Raw genomic sequence first — 19,822 nt, forward strand, 5'->3', positions numbered from 1 at the left:
ACTTCTAAAAATTGTTTCTGCTTCATCAAACTTACATAATGCTTGTCTTGCTTCATAATTGCTACCTGGTTTTCTTTAGTTCCACTAGGCACCAGTTGATTGAAATGATGTTAATGGTAGTTTTCTTGTATTCTTCATCAGTTTTTTTCAGAATCTTTGGAATCTATATGAACATCTTCTAAGTTATGTGACATTTACCGTATTCTGTGAAGTCCCAATAAATCTTTTCTACCTGATTATGATCTTTCATTATGCCTTTTGCACAGTGACAAGGAAAGAACCTAAACCTGATAACAAGATAAAGATGATTTTTGTTGGTTTTTTTTTTAATTTCCTTTTTAAGATAAAAGGACTTTCTTTACAAGAGCTAAATGCTTGAAATACTTGGGAATGTTAGCAGAATGTAAGAACAAGAAGGCCACAAGTTTAGAATGTGGGAAAACAATTAAACAAAAATCTAAAAAGGCGTAACAGTGTTGCAAACCTATATAAACGAAGTCTACTCAAATGGGGGAGTAAAACCTTTCCTTAAGGCTTGCTAAGGTCTTGGGTTCATATTGTATCTACTGCTCTATGAGGGACCATGTATTCCTTAGCGTTGTCCTGGTTCTTTTGGAATAGTATCAGCCTGTCTGCAGTTATAAAGTGGCCTTGGCAAAGGTGAAGTGAACACACAGCTTCCAGCTTTGGAGTGGTTGTTTAAACTATCCACCAGACCTTTGTGAACAGTGAAGGAGTACTTCTGAAAACATAGCTAATATTTCTACCAACTGGCTCACTTGTTGATTCATAAGATTCATATTATCCTTATCTTATGAAAGACACTCAGCCCATCCTCTCCCTTTTTTACTTCACTATATTGAAACATTTTGTATTGTTTCAGTGGAGTATTTTTATCTCTGAGGGATTCATTCATAATAACTTTTTAAAGTTTAATTTTAAAAGTAGTTTGCAAATGAACTAAAAGGCCTTTCATCTATGAAGAACATATTTTTCTAGACATTTTAAACAGGGTTTTGGTTTTTATTCTCTGTTAATCTAAAGCTGTTAATCAACACGTATCCATCTTTTATATATGACCACTGGAAAACAAAGAGGGTATATAAACCACCCAGCTTGTATTACTAAATGTAATCGACTAAATACTTCTAGTGATGCAACTCAGCTTGAGTTCTACATGCTTTCTTTTCTTAATCAATGAAGCATTTTAGTGAGAGACTGAAGTTATCCCCGTTTGATGGAGGAGTATTTTTAGATGCTTTTCTTGAAATATTTGATGTTTGTTTTGTTGACTAAGGATGCTCATCATTACTACAACTGTATTTTCAGCATGGTGATTGGAAAACAGGGCATAAATGAGGATATCATTAGATGGAGTGAAATAAAATCCTATGCCTGGAAAGGTGTCTGAACTTCCCTTTGTCTGAAACAGAAAAAGAAGAACAATTACTATTTTGATTTTCTAATTCTATTAAGGCATGATATGAGCATGCTCCATTGTATTTGTTGAAATGATTTATTAATGCATACTTGTGGCAGGTTCAGAAACCTGGCAACAGACCTGCTGTCAGAAATATCACTGGACTTCTTTCCCTGAATTAGTACAGTTTCTCTTGACCTACACTGTTTTAGTAGGATCAGTACTTTTAAAATGAAATTGCTTGTTTCATTTTGTTTTTATTTTTTATTTTCTTCTGTTTTCTAAATATTACCATGCTTTTCAACAGGAATTAGAGAAAGAAAGAACAGATCTTATTGAAGTTGTGACTATGAACAAAAGAAGGATTAAAGACCTAGAAGATAACCTTTTGTTCCGACTTACAAGCACTAAAACTTCTCTGGTAGATGATGAGAGTTTAATAATTGTATTGAATAACACTAAGAAGACTGCTGAGGAGGTAACACAGAAACTACAAACTTCTGCTGAAACTGAAGTACAGATCAACTCAGCCCGTGAAGAGTATAGACCTGGTGAGTGAAGGTAGTGATGAAAGACAAGTGAGCGTATGGTTAAAACAGTAATACTTAGAGTAGGAGAAATGGTAGGATGAGATCAGGAAGACCATAATGGGTGGAAAGGATCTGTGTTTTCCTGTAAGTAAAATGTATCTAGGAAATGTCATACTGAGTTATGGTGGAGAAAATAGTCAATGTTATGCTTCATGTGGAATTTCTGAAATGGAACGATGTATTCTCTCCCTGGACTTCCCATTGCTCTATATACAAGTGTACCAGTCCATCTAGTCTAGTGGGCAAGGAACTTGGGAGGTCTTGGTTGTTCTTCCTTAGCTCACAAAATGTTGATGCTTTTTATGGGCTGTCAATGAGACCAGTTATGAGGGTATTTAGGTAACTGTGTTTTAGTTCAACATGTTGACATTCTTTTTGGGGCCCATTATAATTCTAAATGCTTTTTGTATCTGTTTGGCTGAATCCTTTGTTTATCTTGTATTATAGATCCCTAAGTTGTTATACTCAGCACCATTTCATCAGTCTTTTGGCTTTTAACTTGACAGGTGAAGACATGAACAAAGTGGAAATGAAAAAAAAGCTCTCTGGAATTGTTATACCTGCATTTTAGAAAATGTGTAAAATGGTAGTTAGTGTACCAGAATCATCGTAGATTTTGTAAAACCTTTGTATTTAAAACTAAATGACTGCTGAAAGTAAGTTGAATCAGTGCTGGGCGAGTTAAATCAATAGAGTTAATTTGGCTTTTATATGACTCCTGTCAAATCTGTAAAATTTGGATACTCAAACAATATCTTTGTTTTTAAAAAGAAAAATCATCTTACTTTTTATATGTTCTACTGATGATCTAAATATTGCAGTATACTATCCAGATGATCTCCAAATATGCTCATATTTGCAAATGAAACTTTACATAGTATGCATTAATTACAGAAAAGATTTTTTTCCCCCTGATGTATAAATAAGGATCAAATGAAGGTTTTAATTATTTTTCTGGTTAGTAAACAATGGAGGCAACTCAAGCATCTTCAGTTAGCATTAGTGTTAAACTCACTATTGTTGTAGAGAGTTAAAGTTTCCTGCTTTGCATTTCTACTTTAAACACAGTCTTGTTTCCTGTCCTTCAGTTGCAACTCGAGGTAGCATCTTATACTTCCTTATTACTGAGATGAGCATGGTCAATGTGATGTATCAGACTTCGCTTCGACAGTTTTTGGGGCTTTTTGATCTCTCCCTAGCCAGGTAATTTAGATAACAATAAATATCATTTGTATTTATCCAGTCCTGGAGGTGGTTGTAGTACAGTAAATATTTGTTGTAACTAATGTAAGACAGTGTTGCCTGTTACAGACTTGACAAGAATTGTCAGTTTAAATACTCATAAGCCTTTGTCTGTTAGTTACCAAGGCAAAGAACTTTGAAATGTACCTACAGTCTTTAAAAATTAGGCAATGGGTGATTAAAAACCATTATACTGTGTTGATTTACAGCTATGCAGAAAGGCTTGATTAGAAAGGAATTTTTTGTTGCTTCTTTAATCTGAAAGTTGTTGCTAGATTGCTGTCTGCTATTCTGTGTTTGTGATCAATTATTTTTTCATGTTTTGAAAGTTCTGAACTATGGCTTTTGGTCTTTTACGTGGTATTCCCTTCAATAAAGCCTATTCAAACTGGTGTTTCAACTGCAGACCTTTCTTCCAACAGGTCTAGCAAAAGCCCTATAACTAGCAAGAGGATTACTAATATTATTGAACATATGACATATGAAGTATTCAAATATGCTGCCCGAGGACTCTATGAAGAGCACAAGTTTCTTTTCACATTATTACTTACATTGAAGATTGATATACAAAGAAACAGAGTGAAGCATGAAGAATTTCTGACACTTATTAAAGGTTGGAATTACAGAACAATTTTAAGCAGGGCACATATATTATTGTAGCTGTAGTTGTATCTCCTAGACAACCTGCTGTTTGCTTTTGCACATGAAAAGCCAGTCAATTGAAAGAATACATACTTACCATTCTGTTCTGGTGACAGACAACATTGTATGGCAGTTCTAATTTATAGCAGCACACTGGATATTGATAAATATAGCTTTGAGAATTGTGAGAATTTTAAAGGAAAACTGTTAAGTATCCTTTCAGTTGATGTTTATGATTACTGCTCAAATACTACTAGCTATTTGTTCAAATTAGAAAAATTATTATACTAAACATTTTTCAGTTAATTTGGTAACTTCAGGAGGCAAGCAAGCAAATAGGAACAGAAAGTGATGCTAACAGTTTAAAAGAATGTCAGGCTTTTAGCTGAATGTGACAAGTTCATGCCTTCAGTCTTAATTGCATGCAAGCACTGTGTATCTTCACTTGAAAGCTTGGATTCATTTTGTATTATCTTTCCAGGATACTTAATTTTGCAGGCAACATTTATTTATGGATCATAACTGTTGATTTTTCCATGTTGAATCTTCAGAATATCTTTTCCAAACAAGCATTTTCAGGCACAATGCACAAAGAAATAGTAAATCCTCAAAAGAGAAACGGGTTAACAAAGATTAAGTTTAAGGTAGATCATAAAAACAAATATTAATATAAACTAACCAAACTACAAACTCTGCTTCATGAAAGGTGGCATGACTTTACAAGGTAGAAAACCCCTGTAACCTCATGATTAAAAATATGGATTTTTTTAGCTTGTGTTTTCTTTTTATTTTGCGTTTGCTTTCTTTTAACTTCAGTTGAATACCGAGGAAGGCAAATGTACATGTAGGCAAAGTTATTGCATTATCTACAACAAAAACCCCACTGAAATTAAGCTGTTTCAGTTTTTTCTCTGTAAACTCAAGCTTATTCTTTTACAGTAAAAAATAGGTTTAACTTGTTATGGGAAGCTGTTATGCATTTAAAAAAATAATGTTTTAAAGTAAGTTGAAAAAAAAGATTTGAAAATAAATTTTGCTTGTTACCTAACTCAGGAATGTCTTCACGACTGTCCTTAGTTATTAGGTAGTCTTTCTCCAAACTGGGAAGACTTAGTCATAAGCACTAGTCTTGCACAATCTAGTTTACATTTTCCAAGTAGGTTTTGGGGTTGGGGTTTTTTTGTTTTTTCTTTTTTTTTTTTTTTTTTTTTTTTGTCTTTTGGGTGTCTCTAATAGTTCTAGTTATAACTAAATCCTAATTTCTTGCAGGTGGTGCTTCCCTAGACCTTAAAGCTTGTCCTCCTAAGCCAGCTAAATGGATTCTGGATATGACTTGGCTGAACTTGGTGGAGCTCAGTAAGCTTAAACAATTTTCAGGTATCCTTGATCAAGTAAGTAAGAGCTTTTTAAAATGAACCTGTTGTTTGACAGTGATCATCTGGTATTGATCAAAGCATGTGGTGGGAAACTGGTTTATTTTATAAAACAGAATGAAGCTGTTGTGGCCCCAACTCTCTAGCCACCTGTTTTAATAAAAGGACATAAACCCCCACTCCCAGGAAAATAGGAAGAAAGTAGCATGTTTCACACCCTATATAATTGTACTACTTTTGTATTGGGATACAACTTGCTATTATCCAATTTAAATAATGCAGTTTGAATTGTATTCTGGTTGTTAGACTTGCATTACTCTTGTACTTTTTTACACTATGTTTTATGATGCTAGTTCCAATATTTCTCTGGCTACATGGAGTAAGAGGGAAGGGATGCTTACTAAATTCAACACTTCTATGAATAGTCTTAATGGACACTAGGTGTATGATAGCTAATGGAGTAAGCAAACAGCACTTGGCATATGTGAAGAGCACATTCTATACAGTCATGTGGGGAGAAGATATGTACCTCCGGTTTTCAAAGCTATGTCTAAGCCTAGCTATCTGTGTTCTGACCTTGCTAGGCCATTATATCTATCATTAATTGAAAACACAGAGTGGTAGCTCATTTTTTCAGAATATGAATACTTAAGGGCATTGTTGCATTCTACAATTTCGTACTTAAAATCTGAAAGCTTGTCCTTTCTTTTTCAGTAGCTGTACGAAATCTGTGTATTAACATTGATAAACAAATGACTGTGTGTGGATTATGTGTCTCTGACCCTCACTAGAAGTTTGTGACTTTGTTGCAGTTGAAATGTGACTTGTTTGTTTAGTGTCATTTACTCTGATGGTATAACTGCAGATTTCCAGAGCAGAGAAACAGTGGAAAATCTGGTTTGATAGTGATAATCCTGAAGAAGAACAGGTTCCTAGTGGCTATGGTCAATCCCTGGACTGCTTCAGACACCTTCTTCTTATCAGATCTTGGTGTCCTGACAGGACTATAGCTCAGGTACATTTATATAGCCAACATAGTATATTTAGGTGTGATTAGAATAATAGTTACATGATTGCAGTTCAGTATTTCTTTATTTAATGCTAAACTCGTTTTTGTAATGGACCTTTACATTATGTTTTCTGAAATTCTTTTCAGACAATTTATGCCTTTGTTACAAGGGCAGTGGTAGCAAAATAATTCCAACATACTGAGTGAATGGTAGCTGATGTTTTTACTATGGAGGTAGGATTTCATCTGGAAATGTATGTGTTTATCCAGTTCTGCTTTATCAGTGCAGAAGGTATTTTTGACTGTCCTTGCTGATATTACTCAGTGGAATTGTAGAAGTATCCTCATGTTAGGCAGAAGTAAAATCTTTTGATGAACTCAGTTTGCTGAGTGAAAACATAACATGACAATGATTTAATTGAGGAACTCTTTCTTGCATGGAAAAAATAAAAAAAAAAAGTCTGCATTAACATCTGTTTAATTTTTTTAAAATAAACCCATCTATTTAGAAAGCAGAGAAATATAAAAATAAAGTTTATTAAATGGTTAGACCTGTTCTTAAGAAAAATCAACTTCTAGGAACCTATTTTTAATCTATGTATACTTCTCCAGTGCAAAAGAATAAAAATTATGCAATTGCTGACAATTTCAGAGCAATGGTTGGCAATTTAATGAAGTCAAAATGCATCATTAAAGTGTGGTATCAATTTTGTGCATGCAAACCGTTAGGCATTGTGACCAAATTCAGAGAGAGTCTCAGCAGTTATTGGTATAACTGCAATCAATAGAGGGGTAAATGGTGCTGTATAATGATTCTCTCAGATTGTGCTATGTATCTGAAATGGATTGTGCAAAATGAGTTCCTCAGTTCTGTTAATAGGGAGAAGATGCACTTTCATCTTATGATGGTTTTATGAAAACTGATGTTTGCTAAATGCTGATTATCTTTTGTCTCTGAAAAGTTACCCAGAGGTATTAAGGGGAAGATTGCTCTAAGACAAAAGCAACATAGTGGGAAAGAATACAAGATAGTTTCAGACTGTTTGAAACAGCCTTTTCTATTTCTTAGTAAAAAAGATCAATAATATAACAATTTTCAAAATAAATAAATAAATAAGGAATAACAGAGGTGGTCTTCACCTGTTCCTCTGGATCTTCTATTTAGTGACAGTTATTTTCATCAATATTAACTAGTTGTTTGTTTAAGCACAAAAGTGGGAAAGACCTAATGCGTCTGAAGGATGTCTTCCATCCTTTCCTCCTTTATTCCTCTAGCATCTGGAAAGGAAAGCTAGAATTTAAGGTTACAAGTTATGCTATCTACTGTAGAAACCATCTTTAAATCATGAAAAACTTTCTAAAGGTTTAGTAGGGTTATTATGTTTATTATACTGTAATTATAGGTATTATATATAACAATACATGAAGATATATGTAATAGAGTAATTATTTTTGAAGTTTTTACTGGTGTTATAAGGCTGTAAGAAATAATGCCTTCAAAGACAATATGGTATGTTAACATAAATTTGTGGCATTCTTGTGTTTCTCATATAAACTTATAGCAGCCTTTGCTCTTCAGTTTACTTATTGGTTGTATTTAAGCTGTAAAGAAAACAGTATTAAATGATTACATCATGGGTTAAATTTACCCCTTTTAATACAGGCAAGAAAATACATCATTGACACTATGGGGGAGAAATATGCAGAGGGAGTCATCTTGGACTTGGAGAAGACATGGGAAGAGTCAGATCCACGTACTCCTCTCATATGCTTTCTTTCCATGGGCTCTGATCCTACAGACTCTATTATTGCTTTAGGAAAAAGACTGAAGACAGAGACACGTTATGTTTCCATGGGCCAGGGTCAAGAAATCCATGCTCGTAAGCTTCTACAGCAGACAATGGCTCATGTAAGAGACAAAAATCTGTATGTTTTTTGTATCTGTATTAAACACTTAGAAATGAAAATCTTGTCATGAAATGAAGTTGTTTGGTAGGTAGGTAATGCTGATGCGAGAGCCTTTATTTATTTGTATAAATAAGTGTTCTAAGCAATAGAACTGTCTTTTTGGAGTCATTTAATTGACCATAACAAGCTTTGATACTGTGCAGGCATCAGTGTTTTCCTCATATAAAATGGAGGTTTTGTTATATATAGGTTGTTGACTGATGACCATAGTTGAATGATTGTTTGGATTGCACGAATATTAAATATTCTTCACCAAAAATTTTACAACATTTTCCCAGTTTTGTGTTTTTGTAATACAAATGTGTTTTGTTAAATAAAGAAGATTAATTCCAACTATACTATTGATAATTACATAACCCTGAGAAAAACAGGGCTGTATAGAAAAATAGTTTGTATTGCTGTAGTCTGGATTTTGAATTGGGATGGCTGTCTGGTAGCATAGGCATTTTAGACATCCAACATGGGAAAATTGAAAAAATAAAATGTTTTCTATGAGAAAGAAAACCTGAAATGTTACAATTTAGCATGCTTTGCCCATCAGGTGGTAGTACTGCTATGTCTGCTGATGTGAATGGATCAAACTTCTTGTGCTCCTGTGTTATGAGCTTCTACCCTGTGTGTATAACTAGTTTTCCTTTGACTTCTGCCCCAGATTCTCATTTGACAACTTCACATTAAAAGCTAAAGCTAATCATCAGATCACATGAGAAGAAACTAATTAAAAAAATAAAAGCTCCTTTTGTTTAGTTAAGAGAAATGCAGTTACTTTTCCTCACTGTTTCACATACACTCTTAATGAATACATATGTTAGATGTATATATGAAGTATGGTAGTTCATCTCAGAAAGTTTGATATTTATTGATTGATAGCAATAGATTAATTAAGTATGTATATTTAGTTGTTTTCCAAGCCTGTAACCCTTCTGAGGAACAAGGTTTAGTAGCTTGTTCTATGGAGCTACTTCTGAGCTCCCTTAAATAAATCATGATTTATCTGTTTATCAGCTCTATAATCATGTCCAGATATGTTTTAAATGTACTGAAATGGAAAAGGTAGGGACTACTTGAGAAGACTAGACTGACAAGTAAGGACCACCTGTTTAGATGATAAAACCAAACAAGCTAACAATGCCTCCAGAAGGAACAGCCCATAGCTTACCTCACACAAGCTTTCTTTTGGAGAGAAAATACTTTGTTAATTGCATGTGTCCCATTACTATAACTACTGGCTTCTCTACATGAAATGTACAGGAAATCAAATGATTAAGGCCTTGGTTTTGATTTGGTGAGCCAGTGGTGAGAAATTGACTGTGCAGGATTTCTTCCTTTAACAGATCTGATAAGCACTTAAACATGATATATTTTGCTACAGCTTAGATGCGTTGGCTTTGCTCTTAACCTACAGCATAAATAAAGAGTGAGTGATTTTAGTGATTTCAGTTTGTAAACAATGTTGATAACTTTTTATTCTGCTGTTTTAAACTAGGGAGATTGGGCACTTCTGCAAAACTGCCACCTTGGTCTTGACTTTTTGGATGAGTTGATGGACACTGTAACAGAGACAGAGACTGTCCATGAAAACTTTCGACTGTGGATGACAACAGATATTCACAAACAGTTTCCCATCACCCTTCTTCAAATGTCTATTAAGTTTACCAATGAACCACCACAAGGGCTCAGAGCTGGACTAAAGAGAACATATAGTGGTGAGTGCTAGAGTGATAATGATTTAAAATTTAACTGTGCTCATTTTTGGACTCTGGTGTTATTGTGTGCTTAGATTGTAGCCACTGATAATAGGTGTAAACTAGTAGGAGGAAATGATCGTAACAATGACAGGAAACCTCATCCTTGGTTTGAGCCAGAAGCTGTGAAAATTAAAAGGAAGAGAAGATGTGCTGAAGTTCTGATGCTAGAACAAATTGGACAGCAAAATAGGAAATGCTTTTTATTTTCTCAGACATTGGCTTCTGATATCTCAGTTTGAAGTTTTGTGGCAGAAAATTGACATTTTAATCTCTGGCTATTAAATGCTCTTTACATTAGTCTTTAGTCTTAAGTTGAGCAACTTAATCACAGAATCATAGAATGGTTTGAGTTGGAAGGGACCTTAAAGTTCATCTAGTTCCAACCCCCCTGCCATGGGCAGGGACATCGTCCACTAGATAAAGTTGCGCAAAGCCCCATTCAGCCTGGCCTTGTACACTTGCAAGGATGGGGCATCCACGTCGTCTCTGGGCAACCTGCTTCAGTGTCTCGCCTCCCACACAGTAAAGAACTTCTTCCTAACAGCCAATCTAAATCTATCACTTTTCAGCTTAAAACCATTACCAGTTGTCCCATTGCTGTATGCCCTTGTAAAAACTTCCTCTCCAATAACATGCTTTAAACTGTCTCCAGCACAGAACACTCTGTAGGACAATAACTCACTCTTGGGAGAAGCGAGAAAGCCAACTGAATATCTCTAGGAGTGATGTTTTAACACTGATTTGAAGTAGTTTTGAAAAATACTACTACTGTGTTTCTTAAAAAGCTCACTTACAATCAATAGGTGTCAGCCAGGATTTACTAGATGTCAGTGACATGGTACAATGGAAACCAATGCTGTATGCTGTGGCCTTTCTACACTCCACTGTTCAAGAAAGACGCAAGTTTGGATCGCTGGGTTGGAATATACCCTATGAGTTTAATCAAGCTGATTTCAATGCTACTGTGCAGTTCATTCAAAACCACTTGGATGGCGTGGATGCCAAGAAGGTAATTAGGGGAAGGTCGATTAGGGTGATGGATCTTTCTAGTAGTGGAATGTGTATACATGGTTCCAAATAACTGAAACGCAAACCTGGTTTTAAATGATTCTTTTGTTTCTTTCCACAAATATTCAACATTCCAAGTATACATGTCTGTAGAGCAGCAGGCTTAGAATCCTGTGGATGTTAAGTTTCTATATTAACCTATACGTTAAAAAAAATAAATTAAAATTCCTCCAGCCATCTCCTCTGAAAACTTCAAAAATATGAATCTTAGAAGTACAGACCTTCTTTTCAATGCTAATTAAGTCACATAGTTACAAATGGACCACTGCATTTAAAACATTCTTTTGTTTAAATCTATTTTGATTAAAAAAAATAAGATTTGCCCCCTCCAACCTATCTTGGTAGCATGGAGAAATTGAAAGTGGCTTTAAATGACTATGTAAGTATTCCTCTTTCTTCCTTATTTCCCTATGATCATTGTCATATAGAAGTCTGTGGCAGATCACTTCGCAATTGGCATTTTAAATGAAGTTGAAAGCATGATTAGAATATAGTTGTATCCCTCTTGCCCAGATGCTGGAATAGCCTCTTGAATTAGTTGTCAAATAACTATCTTGAGAAATCCTTGAAGGTGTTCTAAAAATGCAGCGTTATAGTAGTAGTAAGTACATAATAGAGTAGTAAGAAAATAACTTCCTTCCCAAAGGGACAGACATGCAGGATTTGGTATGTTAGCGGTTCTTAGTAAGGAAGATGTAAATAGGTGAGAAGAGGATTAGTTTAAGTCAGTACTTTCTTCTTGGTTTTAGGGGATCTCCTGGAGTACTATTTGTTACATGATAGGTGAGATTCAGTATGGTGGCCGTGTGACAGATGACTATGACAAAAGACTCATGAACATCTTTGTAAAGATTTGGTTCAGTGAAAATACATTCAGTCAAGAATTCAGCTTCTACAAAGGATACAGCATACCCAAATGTACTACAGTGGATCAATACCTTCAGTACATACAGGTTAGTAAATGAAAGCTTTTCAACACACAAAACCCCAACCCAATTCACTTGTTTTTTATAAGTTCCTGAGTCCCTAAATTTTGTCTTTTCTTCTAAGTACCTGTATTTTATCTTTCATTCGTAGATTCTTTATTGCTTTCTAAAGGTCTGCATATCTATTAGTGACAACTAATTGTCATCAATGTTATCATTGTTATGCAGGAATCTTTTCTTTTTCATTTGATTTGCTTGAGGGGCATACCTGAAGACACAGAGTATTAAAGAGGGCAAAGAATGTAGTACAACAAAAATTGGGTACAACCTCACAGAAATAAGGTGTAGATATATGAAGGTACAAATTGAATGTTAAAATAGCATATAAAGGTTAAAACTGAGTTTATTGTTAACGTTGGTGTGATTTTGGCTGTGACATGAAAAATACATCACAGCAAGTTGTTTGCCCTAAGACTGTTTGAAGAGATCTAGCTTCTTACTTCACAATGTAAGGTTTTGGGTTCTGTTGGTTTTGTTGTTGTTAGTTTTTTAACTACCTTATAAGTCCGTCTCTACTTGTGCTTTTTTTATGTTTTACTGTGTAGAGTCTTCCTGCTTATGACACACCAGAGGTGTTTGGTTTGCACCCCAATGCGGATATCACTTACCAAAGTAAACTTTCCAAAGACGTATTGGACACCATCCTCAGTATTCAGCCTAAAGATAGCTCTGGTGGAGGAGTTGAAACTCGAGAGGCAGTTGTAGCCAGACTGGCTGATGATATGCTGGAAAAGCTTCCTGCTGATTATGTACCATTTGAAGTGAGTTAATGAAATTCCATTAAAAACATAGGCTTCATCTTTTTTTGTGTGGATTAAAAAAAGTAAAGGTACTAATTTTTCTAAAAGCATGTCTGAATTCATTCATACAGGCAATACTTCAAAAACATTTTTGGAGAAGTCTGACCAGACTCTTAACATTTACAATGAAGTCACTAAATGTGCACTGAAGTGCTTTTATAAGAGCTCTTTCAAAATATTAAACCACTTAATGCTTAATTTGTCATTTGCACTATGGGGGAGGTAGGATCATCAGCTTTTAACTAAGATTGTTGACACTGTAGAGAGCTGAGGTCATGCTGCAAGTGAATTCATGCCTCTAGAAGTACTACAGCTTTAACGTACTACAGCTTTAACGTATGTATTACTTTGGGATTCAGCTTATATCATGGAGATATTTTTGAGTTGCTTTCTTCTGCAGCGAAGTGGATGCTGAAAAGCTTGTCAAGTGATAGGCTTCATTGATTGAAACCTAGTGTTAGTATCTCAGGATCCATATTAACACGTAATAGCCTATGTAATTATATTTGTAATGGACACCTACTGCCTTTCAGCCATTTCTTTTCTGAAATAGAAAATTTCCTTCTGTTTATGTGGAAGATGGAATGACTCTCAAGGTGAGAGGGTTTTCTTACAGTTAGAAAACATTTACTGATGGCTATATACATGGACGCTTCCAATCAAGGAAGATGCCAAACTGACCATTTAATTTCCTAAATAAGAGCATTATGTCTTAAAATGGTATTGAAGCCTAACCTTGATATAAAGCCATATTTAGTTTTTACCTCTCTTGAAGTATCTTTGGGTTTCTACCTACAGGTAAAAGAGAAACTAAAGAACATGGGACCTTTTCAGCCTATGAACATATTTTTGCGACAGGAAATTGAACAAATGCAGAGAGTTATTTCCTTAGTGAGAAGTACTCTGACTGATCTAAAACTTGCCATTGATGGGACAATTGTTATGAGTGAAAATCTGAGGGATGCCTTAGACTGCATGTATGATGGAAGAATCCCTTCGAGTTGGAAAAAAGTAGGTTTACATCACTTGCTTTGTAAGGAAAAATAAATTATTTCTGTAGAGCTATATTAAACTGCTAGACATACAATAAATACTGTTTTCAAACACAAGTTTTAATCAGCACTATGCAACTGCTGGAGTCAAAGCAAGCCCTCTTTCATTTACAAAATTAGAAATTATTGTGGGAGATGCAGGTATTTCCCATTTTAACAGCCCGTTGCATATTGTCAGGATAAAGAGCTAGAGAGAGGAGAATAGTTTAAAATGTAATGATGGATTTTTAAAAATAGCACCCACACTAGTGGACTACACTGTTGCTTTTCTTTGAGATTAGGACTTGTAGTTATAGAATCATAGAATAGTAGAGGCTGGAAGGGACCTCTGAAGATATTCTAGTTTAACTCCACTTCTGAAAGCACAGTCAATTAGAGGAGGTTTCTAGGACTCTCCAGAATCAAGAGTCCACAACCTCTCTGGGCAATGTGGTCTAGTGTTTGATCACCCTCACAGTAAAAAAACAACCAACCATCAAACAAACAAAAAACCTCTTATATTTCCCACATTTGGTCTGTGCCCATTGCCTCTTCTCCTGTCACTGACAAGGATCTGGCTTCATCTTCCATTCTCAACACATAAGGTATAAACATTGATAATATCTCCTCTGAGCTTTCTCTTCTCCAGGCTAAACAATCCAAGCTCTCCCAGCGTTTCTTCCAACGTAGAAATTGTTTTCAGGAACAAGTAGAGCTGTTAATGGCAACTGATGAGGAGGGTTTTTTTTGGTGTTTGCTTGTTTTGTTTTTATTGAAAAGATGTTTGTATGGTACAAAACCTAGACCAAATCAGATGATTCACAGCACAAGTATGATACAACTATTCAAAGAGAAAAATCATCATAAATCTTCACATAGTCCGGCTCAATTTTCCTTAGCTGCTTTTTTTTGTTTGTTTGTTTGGGGGGGTTTTGGTGGGTTTTTTTGTTTGTTTTTTTTTGGTTTTTTGTTTGTTTTTTTTTTTAGAAAAAGCAGAATAGTTTTGGCAGAAATCCTGTTTTCTCGATACATTGAACTTGACTTTAGAAAGACATGCATACAATATTTTTTCTGCTTTACACAGCTATCTAATTTTGCAAAAACACCATAAAATGGACAGTTATCACAAAAGTCTTTAAGCCTGTCTAAATGGAATGGTAGGCATGAATTCAAACAGAGCAAGAATTTGCCTCAGGTTTCAGTGAGATGCAACATTCATCTATTAGGTTAAGCTTAAGATATGAAAAATTAGCTTTAAATATGCTTTGCTAATATTATGGTTTTTAATGCCTTGTGAGGAATTACCTTTTCTTAACATGAATATGATGTTTTAAAACTGTTGAATGAAATTAAAAAATGAACACACTGTTTACTATTTTTAGGCATCTTGGGCTTCCAGTACACTTGGTTTCTGGTTTACTGAGCTTCTAGAAAGAAACCACCAGTTTTACAGTTGGATTTTTGAAAGACGACCAAACTGCTTCTGGATGGCAGGGTTTTTTAATCCTCAAGGATTTTTAACTGCCATGAGGCAGGTAAATTGTGTTTAAAGTTTCACTGTGCTTATTCTTTGATACACTTCTTTTAAAAAACATATTGTGTGAGAAAATGGTTGAGTTACACGCATGGCTCCTTTGTATCAGCAGGGAAGATGTGTAACTGTCTAACATTTCCCGAGTGAAGTGTTCTTCCTCTGCACATACTTTTTTCAGGATATCAACCACTAATGTATTAAAATATATTTCCTACTTTGACCACGCCTCACGTATGTAGGGGCTACCTTACAATATTGTTAAAGTAGACTGGAGAAGTAATGTCTCATAATGTCTCATGTTACCATTGAGATATCCCCAAGAAAAGGTGTTAAGCCCATAAATTTATTTTCTTTTTTTCCTCCTTTTTGGTTTGTGTTCAGCACTTACCTGGCTGGAGGCTTGCCAAAATTAGTCTTAAATTACACTTCTGCAGTTCAGCAGCTGATTCAGCCTGTCTTCATGAAGTGGGAGTTTCCTTTATTAATGTGTACTAAGTATAAAGTTTGATGTATTTATTAATGTATGTATCACTGTCCGCTTGGTGATTGTGTTGGTTGCTCAGCACACTAGTTGCTTTTGACAAGTGAGCTACTTTTTACTTCAAAAGGATGCAATAAATATCTATGTAGGTCGGCATAAAGGGACATATTGGAGACAATAATTGTCTGGAATCTGTAAAATTGGGAAAGAATACTCAGGTGGAAATCCAATGGGACTTCAGAAAAAACTAACTTTTGGAGGAGAAAATGAAGATTTGCAGAGAAGTCTTCCCTCTTGCTCTGAGGTCTGGGTTGTGTAATGCTTGGCTGTCAAACTGAAGTTCTAATTGGTGACCTCCCTCTACTAAAATTGCAGGCCTTGGAATTGGATAAAAAAATATTTCTTCTGAGTAAACAGTCCTAAACTAGGATTTTCTTTTGGACCCAAACTTGTGGAAAATGTGTAGTAGCAGGATCTGAAACAGTTGAAATCTACAGAACTTTTCTAATTCCGTAAGAAAAGAATGCATTACATAACAACCTAATGTCCCAAGCAAAAAAACCAAAGTGACTTTCTGGGCTTTGCTATATCGTGGAATAAATAGAAATGAGAATGATGCAAAGCCGGAATGGTCATTGAACTATAAACCTTCTGCTCTTCTAAAACAGCTAATTAACTGTGACAGGGGACAAACATTAATTCCAAGTACTTCAAACAAAGATCTTGGAAAACATTTACAAGACCAGAATAAAACTTGGGTCTGGCATAACTTAATGGCATGGGATAGTAAGGAACTGGGCAAGATAAAGGAGTGTTGTCTAGTGCACTGACTGACTAAATTTGAAGTATATGTTGAATCTTAAGCATTTCTATCTTCAAATCTGTTCTTTGTTTTGTTTTGGTTTTGGGGTTTTGGTTTGTTTTTTTTCCAGCCTCTTTGTGTAGCTTTATAGGTGAATGAGCTTTTATTATTATGAATACAGTTAATTAAGAATATAGGCACAGGAAAAGGAAGGCAACTCTAGAAAATATGAAGCAAACTACACATTTTGCTTTTGTCATTGGAACTGTTTTACTTAGCACAAGCAGTTAATGTTTTCTCATCTCATGATAGCTGTGAATTTTTCATATTCGCAAGAGCCGGTTACAATTGGCATTTGATTGGTTGTGTTACTTGGTATGGTCGTAAGATATTGTATGTTCTTAGAGAAAAGTCAAACTGCTGTAAACATATATACCATAAAAAGTTTAATTTTTGTATTGAAGAAGGTAAGTTGTGACCATACAAATATGTTTCTAATAAATTCTGGGAAAAAAATGTCTCTGTGCACATGTGAAAATGTAACCTCTATACTTTCATCTATTTTGGGCAGGAAATAACAAGAGCTAACAAAGGATGGGCTCTTGACAGCGTAGTGCTGTGCAGTGAGGTCACTAAATGGATGAAGGATGATATCACAAGTCCTCCTTTGGAAGGTGTCTATGTACATGGGCTGTATTTGGAAGGAGCTGGCTGGGACAGAAGAAACATGAGACTGACTGAATCTAAGCCCAAGGTGCTTTTTGAGATGATGCCGGTTATAAGGATATATGCAGAGAATAACAGTAAGTAACTATATCGTAAAGGATGTTATTTTGATAGAATTTAGTGTAACTTTTTATTCAACTGCATAGAAGTCTTTGGGGCTTTAAGCATTTCATGAGACTGTTGCTATTCATTGTACTGAATCTTTTCAAAGGGGGAGGCTTTCTGGTCTTCCATATAAAATGAGTTTTCAGTCTTCCTTGTTAATTGATAATAAGGACTTTTTTCCCTAATATTTAGATAGGTCTCTACCTTTTGGTCTTAATGATATTAATAACTTTTAAAACCCATGACAGATGAGCTGTTCTCTGCCTCCTCTGACAAACATGCTTGCATTCAGTCTTCTATGGACAATGTGTCCTAGATTGGGAAGATCAACGTTTATATACACAAACTCTGTAACCTAAACCCAAATAACCTCTTTTCCACATCTAAACCCCTATGTAATTCATGTATATATAAAACTTACATAATTATATATACACAACGTATATATATATAACTATATCTTAGGTATTAATAGATAACATGTTATATATGTAATGTATATTTATAGTAATGCATTTTTTTTTCTGGACAAGGCTATTTTTGAGCTAACAGAAGCAAGCAAGTGGTGGAGTGAGGTGGTGGAAGCTGTTTTGTCTTGGAGGCAGAAAAAGACTGTATGAATGGAAAGGAAACATGGGGCTGAAGGACAGTGCCGTTTTATGAAAATGTATAATTTAGGTTAATGCGGGGGGGGGGGTGTGTGTGCGTAAAAAATAGGAAATGCTGTTGAATAGGTATGTAAAATAGGATAGGTCTGTTCACTGTTGAATGTAACATTGGAAACATCTGTTAAAAAGCATTCCACCTCCAAAAGTCAAGCTTGCTTGCATGTTATTTTGTGTAGCTGATGGCTGCTTTCACAGTGATCATGCCTAAGATGCTGGATAATGAACACTGAAGAATTAAGCATGACTAGATTACAGTTCTAATTCTGCAGTGAAGAAGTTTACAATTTATACTCTGAAATACTGAATGCATTTCAAAATAGGTGAATCAAAATAAAACCTTTTTACTTTGACACATTAATAATACATTGATGAGAAATAATGGCCAGTGGACAGATTGAACTAATAATGTTAATTATGCTAGAGTGTCCATTTACATTTCCTGCTACATCCGATTCCTAGGTGCTGATGTTAAATCTTAAACCTACAGGAATTTCAAGCCATATGTAGCCATCAGCTGGCAATAACATAGTAGTGAACAGTGTGAGAATCAAGTAAGAGTTTTCTTTGGTCATAATGGAGAGCTGTGTGATATTGAAATTCGATTCAATTTTACATTTGCCATATACCTAGTTCCTTAGGGCCCTGGTTTTCAGCCTGGTTTCATTTTTTCCTAATGTCTCTTCTGTCTTTTCAGCTTCAAAAGATCCACGTCTGTATTCATGTCCAATCTACAAAAAGACCATTCGAACAGATAAGAATTACATTGCTGCTGTGGATCTTAAAACCCTTCAGTCTCCAGAGCACTGGGTACTGCGTGGGGTAGCACTTTTGTGTGATGTCAAGTAATGTTCAAAAAAAAAAAAAAAAAGGTTTCTAAGAGTAGTTCTTTTCTACTTTTAAATGTAAACATCAGTATTTAGTTTGCTATACAATGGATCACTTCTAAAAATACATTTTCTAAGACATAGACTCATTATGGTATTTTTAGAAAATTATTCTCAATAAACCTCTACAATAAGTTTACAAGTGCTAAATCATACAGTGATATTGAGTTTGGTAAATAGGTTGAAGTACTACCTTTATCTTGACAAATTGTGACAAATATTTAGTGTTCTTATCTCACTATTGTGTGCTTAATTTTACCTTGAATAAAGATTGACTTGAGCATTGTTACTTTTCAGTGGTAAATATGTTTGTATCAGGGCTTACCTTAAAAGTAGGTAAATGCAAAGCTTTTTTTTTTTTTTTTTCTTTTTTTTTGTGTGTGTGTATCTATGGAAAGCTAAGCCTGGCTGCTCATTATGTTCCAAGATTTATCTCCTAGCTGATAGTTCCTAGTTCGCTTGGTGCCTAAATAAGGAAGGTGAGACTGAAAAAATGTCACACTTGTTTCACTACTTGGAGAACAATTTTGTGTGTGTTACATAGGAAAACAAGCATTTGACAGCTGCCAGAATTCCTTACTATCTTGTTCGTGAGATAAATGTGTAATGGATAGGAAGAAAATAGTTCCATACGAATGCTTGGATGTTTTTTCATGGGCCAGTACACCAGATTTGAGTCAATCTTCATCCAGGTTATTAGCTTTATGACATCAATTTTACCATTGTTTCTGCTGTAATTTTGCAA

The 19,822-nt window shown here is 34.9% G+C and overlaps 1 protein-coding gene across 1 annotated transcript in view; it reads left to right on the forward strand.

Moving 5' to 3' along the window:
- The window catches only part of DNAH5 (dynein axonemal heavy chain 5), a 120,268-nt gene extending 100,937 nt beyond the window's left edge, over nucleotides 1–19,331 (forward strand). The window contains 14 exon segments of the mRNA XM_027784334.2: nucleotides 1,728–1,971; nucleotides 3,099–3,213; nucleotides 3,675–3,865; nucleotides 5,164–5,285; nucleotides 6,133–6,282; nucleotides 7,940–8,185; nucleotides 9,731–9,950; nucleotides 10,796–11,001; nucleotides 11,810–12,013; nucleotides 12,592–12,807; nucleotides 13,645–13,857; nucleotides 15,260–15,412; nucleotides 17,266–17,497; nucleotides 18,888–19,331. Coding sequence (XP_027640135.2) covers nucleotides 1,728–1,971; nucleotides 3,099–3,213; nucleotides 3,675–3,865; nucleotides 5,164–5,285; nucleotides 6,133–6,282; nucleotides 7,940–8,185; nucleotides 9,731–9,950; nucleotides 10,796–11,001; nucleotides 11,810–12,013; nucleotides 12,592–12,807; nucleotides 13,645–13,857; nucleotides 15,260–15,412; nucleotides 17,266–17,497; nucleotides 18,888–19,039 — 2,664 coding nt within the window. The 3' untranslated portion in view covers nucleotides 19,040–19,331.
- Nucleotides 19,332–19,822: the final 491 nt, after the last annotated feature.

Source organism: Falco peregrinus, chromosome 3 (assembly GCF_023634155.1).
Source record: "Falco peregrinus isolate bFalPer1 chromosome 3, bFalPer1.pri, whole genome shotgun sequence".
Taxonomy (NCBI): Eukaryota; Metazoa; Chordata; class Aves; order Falconiformes; family Falconidae; genus Falco; species Falco peregrinus.